Source organism: Schistocerca piceifrons, chromosome X (genome assembly GCF_021461385.2).
Source record: "Schistocerca piceifrons isolate TAMUIC-IGC-003096 chromosome X, iqSchPice1.1, whole genome shotgun sequence".
Lineage (NCBI taxonomy): Eukaryota > Metazoa > Arthropoda > Insecta > Orthoptera > Acrididae > Schistocerca > Schistocerca piceifrons.
The window spans coordinates 412659331-412671459 of NC_060149.1; the positions used below are offsets into that span (position 1 = coordinate 412659331).

Consider the following 12129-nt stretch of genomic DNA (forward strand, 5'->3'; position numbering starts at 1 on the left):
CAGGTTTTAAATCTGATAGTAAAAATCCATATTACTTACTTGCAACTTTCTGCAAAACAACTCTTCGATCAAACAAGACAGGGTTGAACGTTGGCCAATAATAAAATAATAGTTTTGCTGCTGATGACCTAGCACTTGAAGTTCCATATGCTATTACACAAAGCAGATCTTTAACTACATTCTTCTTTGTTGCCATCAAACATTCCAACAACTGGCAATGATGAGCTGCAAATTTGTGAACTTTATTATGCATAACTTAATTACAGAAACAACATTAGTTCTTTTTTCTTTACAAAACTGAAAACAAGTATATTTATGTGATGATTAACTACTCATTATGAAACACAAGTAAGAAATAGTCTCCAGTGCTCTCTTTCGTGTGTGTGTGTGTGTGTGTGTGTGTGTGTGTGTGTGTGTGTGTGTGTGTGTGTGGTGTTGAGTGAGAGAGAGAGAGTCAAACTGGGTTACTCAATTATCTTATTAAAACACTGAGAAAAACCATTCACCATATAGGAACATTTATAGCTATACTTAAAAATCAGGAAATATTTACACATGGCAAGGTGGAATTACCCCATTTGCTACCATTCGGCTCCTTCTTTAATATTTTTTCCCCCCTTTGTCATTCAGCTGATTATACTTGTACAAGTATGGCATATACCACATATACACGAAATGATCAAGTTCTTATTTACAAAGTATTTTATGTAATCTCATTAGTCACATCAGAATTTACCAACTGCTGATACTAGAGGTGCATTTAGCTTTGTTTGAAACCTTTTCAATTAAGAAAATTAGTAAACAAACTCATTACAACAGTATGCTTTATGAAAATTAATACGAGCTATCAACAGTTCAGAGAGAATTGACAACACTCGTTAGAATGTCCTGATTTCATTCTTTATGGTAATTTGTTTCATTTTTCTGAAAAATAATTAACTTAAATAATATTCACAATTGAAATCTGCCAAGTGAGCCATTATGACCATTAGATTCCAGGATACAACAGTATACCTCTGCTGCCCCAGTTCATCTGAACCAGATAATACTCTTCATCACGCAGTTAAACTTCCAATTAAGAATTTGCGTAAATCAGAAAAATTTTGAACATGAAAACGGTATGTGTAAATAGGATGTCCATCATGGAGGCCTCCAGTGTGATAATCAAATAGTACTGTGAACTTTTATACTTTTCTCATCAGCTATCCTTTAGTTAAGGCAAATAATTATTGGAATCTATACATCATCTACATCAGTAAATTTTTCCTCTGCAGTTTTATAAACTAATTGAGATCACAAAATATCTGTACATCAGTCTATAAATACTACCCTCCACCGAAAAATACTCAGTCTCTATGAAAGTTTGCATCCATTCGGTATATATTATGTAGTGCTCTGCAGGTCATATTCATACAAGTAACATCTATGTACATAAAAAGTATTTCCTTGGAAAATTGTTCAATAATTAGCATGTTTTCTTTGTGACACGTATGTGCACAAACTACTAATGTGTTGTGAAACTTCGTGGTAGACTAAAACTGTGTTCTGGACCAAGACTCAAACTGGCAACCTTTGCCTTTTGCAGGCAAGTGCTCAACTGACTGGGCCATCCAAGCACAACTCATGAGCTGTCTTTACAGCTTTATTTCCATCAGTGCCTCATCTTCTACCTTTCAAACTTCACATGAACTCTTCTGCAAAACTTTCAGGACTAGCACTCCTGGATCCTGGAAGAAAGGATATTGTGGAGACGTGGCTTATCCACAGCGTGGAAGCATGTTTCCAGAATGAATTCAGGAGAACTTCTGTGAAGTTTGGAAGTTAGGAGATGAGGTAGTGGTGGAGGTAAAGCTGTTAGGAGGGGTTGCGAGTCATGCTTGGGTAGCTCAGTAGGTAGAGTACTTGCCCGCAAAAGCCAAAGGTCCTGAGTTTGAGTCTTGGTCTAGTACCCAAGTTTTAATATGCCAGGAAGTTTCATACAATGCACACTATGCTGCAGAGGCAGAAAATCCATCCTACTAATGTGCCATGCTACTATTGTTCTGTTTTGAATGACTCAATATGGTCTCTGTCATTAATTATTGAATGTCATTTAGCAGACAATTAATCAAACTATGTTAGAGAGAGCTACGTGAACTATACAGCAGTGTTCTGTGAACACAAACTAAGTAATGGCAACAGTATGGAACTAGTTATACAAGCTACCAATGAAAGTGAGTTTTGTTTCTAATGTCAAGATATAAGGGTATTGTACTTGGCTGGTTAATGACATTGTTTTGCATAAAAGCTAATGGGGCAGATTTTTCAAGATTTATTGTTAGAGACCGGTCATTGCTTGACACTGTGTTGAGGGGAAAATAAATGTGCATATTAGAGAATCTGAAAACCTATGGTGTCGCATTCATTATTGTTAAATGTGATTAGAATATCAAAACTATTTTTTTAGTTTGAGACTATGAACTCATGGTTTTACCAAGGGAGAAGAGACTACAACCATTTAAGTCCACTTATAAAATCTTTCTCATGCCTGCCTGTATTACACATATGCAAAGCAACACAGAAATTGGAGAAGACTTGAGATAATATGCTGTGATCTCAGTCACATGCTCTTATGATGTACGAATTACACAACATGTCCCAGACACTGTAACACATACATTTATGTTACATCTGTAGACCAAAGGCTTATTAATCACAAAGAAAATACCAGGGAAACAAAGTAGAAATATTCCTTACACAAAATATATTTTGGCAGCCAGAGAATCATTTTCTAGTCAGCCTCAAATGCTGCTTCTCCATATTTCCTTAACAGTATTTCAAGAAAAGAACACTGTCTTCCCTCCAGGCATCCCATTTTAGTTCACAAAGCATACCTGAATACTGGCATGTTGGTTGAACCTACCGATAACAAATCTAACAGCACACCTCTGAACTGCTTCAATGTCTGCTTTTAAACTGACCTTGAGGGAATCCCAAACACTCAAGCAGTACTCAAGAATGGGTCACATTAGTATTCCACAGGGAGTCCCAGGAGGAATGGTCAGTATTCAGGGATATGATAGGGATGCACATTTGAAGCAAAAACTTCATATGGGCATATGCCCTATTCCAAATGGTTTCCAAGGCAGAACACATTAATGTAGATTTGCTTTTGGGTTAGTGGTGTGCATGTATGTGCCTTATCCACCCAACAATTAATTGGCTGCCAAGATTGCCAGACCCTATGCCATTAGACTTCTCTCTATGTGGCAGGATGAAGTCTGACATGTACAAATGAAACCTAAACATGCGAGGTCCTGTAATGAACCCTACTGCTTTCATTTAGGGACTGTGCAGAGGCATTCCAACAAGAAACACAATGTGGTATCCTACGAGTGCACAGATCCACTGAAGTTGACAGCAGGTACAAAATTGTTGAGGCTTTCGAGGCCACTTGTTGACAAACTGCCTATTGGCTTCTGTCTTGGGTTCTTTGGCCGACGTTCATCTAATGATTTTTCTGATGTTTTGCCAGCACGAGTGGTTGGCATTATCAAAGCTTCACCCTCCATTGCCAGTGGTGAACTGGAGCCGAGACCGCGGGCGCAGACTATATGTACCTGGCGTGCCAATGTCCGAGGGCTTCTTCGCGGTCATTTCCGGTGCGGTTCTCCTCTTGCTACCTGCGACGGTCATTCGCTGCAGTACGGGAAGCCAGGATCCATTTACCTTAAGGCTCTCCTCTTTCTTTTTCAAACTGTTCGCGTGTTGCGAACAGTTCAAACTGTTCGCAACACGCGAACAGTTTGAACAAAAAAGAGGAGAGCCTTAAGGTAAACGGATCCTGGCTTCCCGTACTGCAGCAAACGACCATCGCAGGTAGCAAGAGGAGAACCGCACCGGAAATGACCGCGGAGAAGCCCTCGGACATTGGCGCGCCAGGTACATATAGTCTGCGCCCGCGAGCTCGGCTCCAGTTCACCACTGGCGATGGAGGGTGAAGCTTTGACAATGCCAGCCACTCGTGCTGCCGAAACGTCAGAAAGATCATTAGATGAACGTCGGCCAAAGAACCCAAGACAGAAGCCAATAGGCAGTTTGTTGACGGCAGGTATTTGAACTTTTATTATGAACTGTACAACAACTGCAATGTGACATGTATGATAATGCTTAGAGGTTAATGTGTTAAAAACATGTATTTTTCAGCTGATACTTTGTAACATACACATGCTGTAATGTTTACTAATGGTTGTACATATCTACATGTGTAAACCTGACACTGAACCGAATAATACAGAAAATACATAACAAAGTACATTAAATGCATTATAGCTCTGAAACCATTTGAAATAGGGCTTATGTCCATATGAAGTTTTTCATTCCGAATGATCATCCCTGTCATACCCTTGACATTGACCGTTCCTTCTGGGACAGCCTGTACACTGAGTGACAAACGTCACAGGATACCTCCTAATATTGTGCCGGACCTTCTTTTGCCTGGTGTTGTGCAGCAACTCGACATGGCAAGGACTTGACAAGTCGTTGGAACTCCCCTATGGAAATATTGAACTGTGCTGCCTCTATAGCTATCCGTAACTGCGAAATTGTTGCTGGTGCAGGACTTTGTGCACTAACTAACCTCTCAATAATGTTCCATAAATTTTTGACGGGATTCGTGTCTGGTGACCTGGATGGCCAAATCATTTGCTTGAACTGACCAGAATGATCTTAACTCTGCTGTGAACAATTGTGGCCCACAGACATGTCACATTGTCATGGGAACAAGAAACTGTTGAATGGCTGCAAATGGCCTCCAAGTAGCCAAACATTACCATTTACAGTCAATGATCAGTTCAGTTGGATCAGAGAATCTAGTCCATTCCATGTAAACACAGCCCACACCATAGTGGAGCCACCACCAGCTTGTACGCCTTTTTGACAACTTGGGTCCATGACTTCGTGGGGTCTGCACCACTCTTGAACCCTACCATCAGCTCTTACCAACTGAAATCGGTACTGATCTGACCAGACTATGGTTTTCCAGTCGCCTAAGGTACAACCGATATGGTCATGATCCAGAAAGAGGTGTTGCAAATGTCATCGTCTTGTTAACAAAAGCACTCATATCCATCGTCTGCTGCCATAGCCAATTAACGCTAAATTTTGTTGCACTGTCCTAACAGCAACATTGGTTGTACGTCGCACATTGCCAGCTACTGCATTGTCCAGGGTGAAAGATAATACCTGAAATTTAGTATTCTCGGCACACTCTTGACATTGTGGATCTTGGAATATTGTATTTTCTACTGATTTTTGAAATGGAATGTCCCATGCATCCAGCTCCAACTATCATTCTGCATTCAAAGTCTGTTAATTTCTGTCGTGCAGCCATAATCACATTGGAAACCTTTTCACATGAATCACCTTAGTACAAATGACAGCTCTACCAATGCACTGCCCTTTTATACCTTGTGTATATGATACTACCACAATCTGTACAGGTGTATATTGCTGTCCCATGACTTTTGTCACCTCAGTGCATACACAGTATCCTTTATATATTAGCTACACTTTCCCAGGATTCTTCCAATAAACCATACAAAGCCATTCCCAGGACTCTTCCAATAAACCATAGAAAGCCATTTGCCTTATCTACTCACGACGTTACATGCACATTCCATTTCATATTGCTTTGCAATATTATGTTTAGATATTTAATCGAGCTGTGTCAAGCACAACACCACTAGTCTCATATTCAAACATTACAGAATAGTTTCTCCTACTTATCTGAATTAGCTTAAATTTTTCTACATTTAGGGCAAGCTGGCATTGATTACACCACATAAAAATTCTGTCTGAGTCATCTTGTGTCTTCCTGCAGTCCCACAACAATGACACTTTGCCATACACTACAGTGTCATCAGCAGTCACAGATTGCTGCTTGCCTTATATGTCAGATTGTTTATGTGTATAGGAAACAAGAGTGGTCCTATCACACTTCCTTGAACCACTCCTGATGATACCCTTGTATCTGATAAACATTCCCCATACAGAATAATGTGCTGGATTCTATTACTTCAGAAGTCTTAAAGTCACTCATATATTTGGGAACCTATTCCACCTGCTCAGACCTTGATTTAACAGTCTGCAGTGGGCACTGTGCGAAATAGTTTTCAAAAATCTACAAATATGCAATTTGCTGCCTTTCATCCATGGTTTGAAGAAGATTGTGTGAGAAAATGGCAAGCTGAGTTTTGCATGAGTAATGCTTTCTAAATCCATGCTGATATGTGGACAGAAGGTTTTACATCTCAAGGAAATTTATTGTGTTTGAACTTACAATATGCTCCAAGAATTAAGCACTGCCATAATACATTACATTCTTCACATGTTATCATTTTTCCATTAGGTTCTGAGATTAAACATCTAGGTTTGAAGACTTGAGGTTCCAGTGGAACTTTGTAGTGCCATTGTCTTCATTAAAATAGATTATGTAAGTAATGACATAGTTAATTCTTTCCCCTTTTTTAAAAAGTTTTGATATATTCATTTCAAAGAAACTATAAAACTGAGTCCATATCAGTGAATGTATCTACATGCAGATAACACCATGACTGTAGTGAATTGCACACCACCTGAAATGTGATGAGTCCCAGTTGTGGTTCATTTCTACATTACTGTAGTGTACTTAACTGCTGTAGATGTTTTGAGAATCGCCTTTGCTAACTGCTTAGCTGTGATTGACTTTTGTGATGGTTAGACAGAGGCACTTCTAGTAAACTCTCATTATACAGGACGCGTCCGGAAAGTAATGTGATGCAATTTTTTGTTATGCGACTATACGCTGCAAAGCAGTTGGACCAGTTGGGGAGGGTGGGGGGGACTCTTTAACTTTTGAGCAGTAAGTGACTCAATTGCCTCTGTGCTCCTGAAGGGTTAGGATGGCTTCTTCCATGAACCTCTATGTAGTGGTTGTGTTGAACTTATTATGGAGATAGCTTTAGAGCAATGCTATGCTAGAAACTTTTGCATGAAGCTCAACAAGACACCACTGTAAACTTTTGGAATGCTTAAGCAAGCCTTTGGGGTGATTGCCTTTACAGGTCACAGTCAAACAGGAGGCACATGATGTTTGGAGGAGGTTGCCAATGAGACCCCCTTGGGAGGCCCATCAACATTGTGAACCGACAACCATGTGTCTCGTATGCACCAGTTCCTGAATTCAGACCACTGAATGAGTGTTCACTTGATGTTCAAAATATTTGACTTGCTGAAAATAGTTGTTCATGAGACTGTATCAGAAGACTTGACCTTGCGGAAGATTTGCACAAAACTTGTGCCCAGACTTTTGACTGACATGCAACAGCAACACTGAGTGGAAGTGTGTGAAGAACTTATGCAACTCTGTGAAGATGATCTCAATTTCCTGCACAATGTGATCACTGGGGATGAGTCATGGGTCTTTCTGTACAACCTGGAGTCACAGAGGTAGGGTGTGGAATGGCACGTGACATGGTCGCAGTGCCAGAAAAAGGCTCACATGAGCAAGTCACGGGTCAAGTCCGTGCTCATTGTTTTTTTTTTTATGCAAAGGGGATAGTGTACCACGAGTTTTTACCCCCCTGAACAGGCCATCAATCCTCAATTCTACAAGGCAGTGCTCCAGAGACTGAATCATAGGGTTGCTCACGTCTGAAAGGAATTTTGCGCATTGTGGAAACTGCATAACAGGGCACCGGCTCACATCGGCTTTCTCGTCATGGCCTACCTGACCTATAGTATGACAACAGTGCCACAGCCACTCTATACTCCTGACTTTGCCCTGGAGGACTTTTTCTGTTTCCTTGGCTGATAAGGGACCTCAAAGGAAAGCATCTCGAGTTGATGGACATGTGCAGGCTACATTGATGGCTTCCCTGAACAGCATCCCAATTGAGGAGTTCCAGAAAACTTCTGATGCATGGAAATTGCTCTGGAAAAAATGTATTGATGCAGAATGGTCATACTTCAAAGAATTTTAAGTTATTGAACCTATCTGAGAAATAATAAAAAAAAGAAATGCAATGTATTACTTTCCGGAAAAAACCTGTGCTTCACCACTTGCTTTAAATCTAACTAATGACACATCAGTTTACAGTACATGGCTTCACTGCCATGTCAACGTCAATTCTATCAGTAGACACTTGCCACATTTAATGCTTTACTGTAAAACCAACAGGTGGCACTTGACACTAAATAGTATTCTAATGAATGAAAAAAAAACTCCCTTTGCATCTCCTTATTTTGAAACTTAACAAAAAGAAAAAGAAAGAAAAAAACAGTAGCAGTAAATAATCTAGTTTAAGCAAGTACTGACAGGATGTAGAGATATACCCTAGCTGAAAACATGTTTAACTGCCTGGTCAATCTAGTTTAAGCAAGTATTGACAGGATTTAGAGATATACCCTAGATGAAAACATGTTTAAATGCCTGGTCAATAAAAATGCATCATAAATGAATGTACGCAGTGTAAACAAATACTCCAAACTATCCCTGTGCCTGTTCAAACGCTGAAATAAATAGAGACAATACAAATGTCAAGTGCTTCGAAAGTATCCACACTCTGGGGTACACCAAGCCTCATGATAATGCACCACCCACGGCATGGCTCCCATGTCTTACTCATCTCAGTCAAAGGGTTAAGAATAGCAGCACATGTTGAACAATAAACATCAAGTAGATTGTCCATCAAGTAAACAGTCAACATTTTCACATTACATTAAATGTCAACAACCGCACTTTCTTTCAGTATGCAAATGTCTTTTACAAACTTAATTGTCTCTTGTAAATTCATTTTTGAAGTGAAACTCATCCGTGAAACAGTGACAGGAGGCATACTGTAAATTAACAGTCAAGTCACATTTCACAGAAAAATTGTTGCTTTATTTTAAAACTTTCTTGAACAAATCTAGGGACTTCCATATAATGAGAAATAAAAAGACAGGAAGACTGTATGCATATGACTAATGATTTATGAAAAGATAATAAGTCTTAAGAGAGTTAATAAATTACATAAAATGTTGCATTATGTATTGTAGATGAGGAAGAATTTCAAGAGATGGAAATGTATGTTCAATCAACATAAACTATATGTTCAGTGAATATAAACTATCACACTTGCAAAGAATTGACATTATAATGGAATCCTAAGCTAATAATGAGCCTCAAAATGGATACATGGATTAGTGAACACAGCATTGTCTAAGCGAGACTGAATACCGTAACTCCCAAATCCACGAAAAATAAACAAAAAATATATCTATTCAAAAAATAAGATAAAAATTCACTTAATGCCTTCCTGAGAGACAATCCCCATTCCTTCCAACTGAACAATGCAAGTGTAGACCAGATGTGGCTTGAATTCGAAGAAATAGTATCGACAGAAATTGAGAGATTTATGCCAAATAAATTAACAAACAACAGAGCTGATCTCCCATGGTACACAAAACAGGTCAGAACACTGTTGCAGAAACAATAAAAAAGAATGTCAAATTCAAATGAATGTAAAATCCCCTAGATTGGCTATCTTTTACAGAAACTCAAAATCTGTACAGACTTCAAGGCAAGACGCTTATAATAGTTTCCACAATGAAACTTTGTCTTGAAACCTGGTAGAAAATCCAAAGAGATTTTGGTCATACGTAAAGTATGCTAGTGGCAGGACACAGTCAACGCCTTCTCTGCACAAAAACAATGGAAATACTATTGATGACACTGCTGCAAAAGCAGCGTTACTAGACACAGCTTTCCAAAATTCCTCCACCGAAGAAGACAAAATAAATATTTCAGAATTCGAATCAAGAACAGCTGCCAACATGAGTAACTTAGAAGTAGATAACCTCAGAGTAGTGAAGCCACTTGAATCACTTAATGAAAGCAAGTCTTCTGGTCGAGACTGTCTACCAATTACCTTACTTTCAGAGTATGCTGATGAAATAGCTCCATATTTAAAAACGATATACAACTGGTCACTCAACAAAAGATCCATACCCAAAGACTGGACAGTTGCACATCAATATTCAAAAAAGGCAACAGGAGTAATGCACTACATTACAGCCCATATCATTAACACTGACATGCAGCAGGATTTTGGAACATATAGCATGTTCAAACATTATGAATTATCTCAAAGACAACAGTCTGTTCACACACAGTCAACACAGATTTAGAAAACATCGTTCTTGTGAAACACAACTAGTTCCTTTCTCATACAAAGAGTTGAATCCTAATGACAAAGGATTTAACACTGATTCCATATTTTTAGATTTCCAGAAGGCTTTTGACACCATACATCACAAGCGGATAGTAATCAAATTGCATGCTTATGGAATATCGTCTCAGTTATGCAACTGGATTACTGATTTCCTGTTAGAGAGATCACAGTTCATAGCAACTGATGTCATCAAGAAAAACAGAAGTGATTTCAGACGTTCCCCAAGGTAGTGTTATAGGCCCTCTGCTGTTCCTTATATGATTTAAGAGACAATCTGAGTAGCTGTCTTAGATTGTTTGCAGATGATGCAAGCATTTATCATCTAGTAAAGTCATCAGAAGATCAAAACCAATTGCAAAATGATTTAGATAAGATACACATATGGTGCAAAAATTGGCAGTTGACCCTAAATAATGAAAAGAGTGAGGCCATCCACATGAGTGCTAAACGGAATCTGTTAAAACTTCAGTTACATGATAAAACAATCAAATCTAAAGGTTGTAAATTCAACTAAATACCTTGGAATTACAACTGCAAATAACTTAAACTGGAAAGAAAACATAGAAAATGTTGTGGGGAAGGCAAACTAAATACTGCATTTTATTGGCAGCACACTTGCCAGATGCAACAGATCAGTTAAAGAGACTGCCTTACACTACTCTTGTCTGTCCTCTTTTGGAGTACTGCTGCATGGTGTGGGGTCCTTACCAGATAGGATTAATGGAGTACATTGAGAAAGTTCAAAGAAAGGCAGTACGTTTTGCATTATTGAGCAATAGGGGAGAGAGCATCACGGATAGAATTCAAGGTTTGGGATGGAAATCATTAAAATAAAGGTGTTGTAGCAGAATCTTCTCATTACATTTAAATCACCAGCTATGTCCTCCAAATTGGAAAATATTTTTTGACACCGGCAATCATAAAAAATAAGGGAAATCAGAGCTTGCACTGAAAAAGGTAGGTGTTTGTTTTTTTTTTTTTTTTTTTTTTTTTTGCACTCTGTTCGAGAGTGAAATAATAGATAATTAGCGTTAATGTAGTTTGACGAACCTTCTGCCAGACACTTAAGGGTGATTGGCAGATTAGCCATGTAGTTGTAGATGAAGCATTTTTCCCCCTATGTTTGTTAGTGTTAAAAGTCTCCTGGTTCACCAGGAAGAGATGGAGGCAGACATGAAGAAAATGTATAACATCTGATAAATGATGTGGTCATTAGTGATGGAAAATCTGGAAGAAATTTATTTATTTATTGCAGAGAACTCCGAGGACTCATCCTATAGATTTATATGGTGATTTATAATTACACAAGGTTGTCAACTTTGTAGCAACTACAAAATTTGCTCAAGATTTACAGCAAACATACATCTAGTATTCAGACATTAAATTAGTACTAGACCTAACTTATAGCTAAAGTTTTAACTTATCCATGAATGAAGTTACTTCTGCAAGATACTCTCATCTTCATCATTCCTTGTTTTACATCTTCACTACCTTTTGCTGTTCCCTGGGAATCATCTACAACCTTTACTGCTTGTTCAATTTACAGAATGAATAACATTGGGGATAGGCTACAACTGTGCTACACTCTCCTCTAAGTTACTGCTTCCCCCTTGAAGTCCTTCACATCTTATACCTGCAGTCTGGTTTCTGTACAAGTTGCAGAACAACTTTCACTCCCTGCCATTTTTTCTTACTACTTTCAGCATTTCAAAGAGTGTATCCCAGTGAATATCATCAAAAGCTTTCCCTAGATCTACAAATGCTAATAGAAGATTTGCATTTTTTTCTCCTGAAAGAAGTTGTCTGTATTGCCTTGTGTTTTTTTACATTTCTCTGGAAACAAAATTGATCTTTTCCAAGTTCAGCTTCTATCTGCCATTCCATTCTCATGTAATAT

At 38.6% G+C, this 12129-nt stretch overlaps 1 protein-coding gene across 1 annotated transcript in view; it reads right to left on the minus strand.

Annotated features, from left to right (window-relative positions):
* The window catches only part of LOC124723145 (protein unc-79 homolog), an 868025-nt gene that overhangs the window by 816771 nt on the left and 39125 nt on the right, over positions 1–12129 (minus strand). Inside the window, exon 6 of the mRNA XM_047248336.1 lies at positions 40–225. Within this exon, the coding sequence (XP_047104292.1) occupies positions 40–225 (186 nt within the window). The remainder of the gene's footprint in view (positions 1–39; positions 226–12129) is intronic.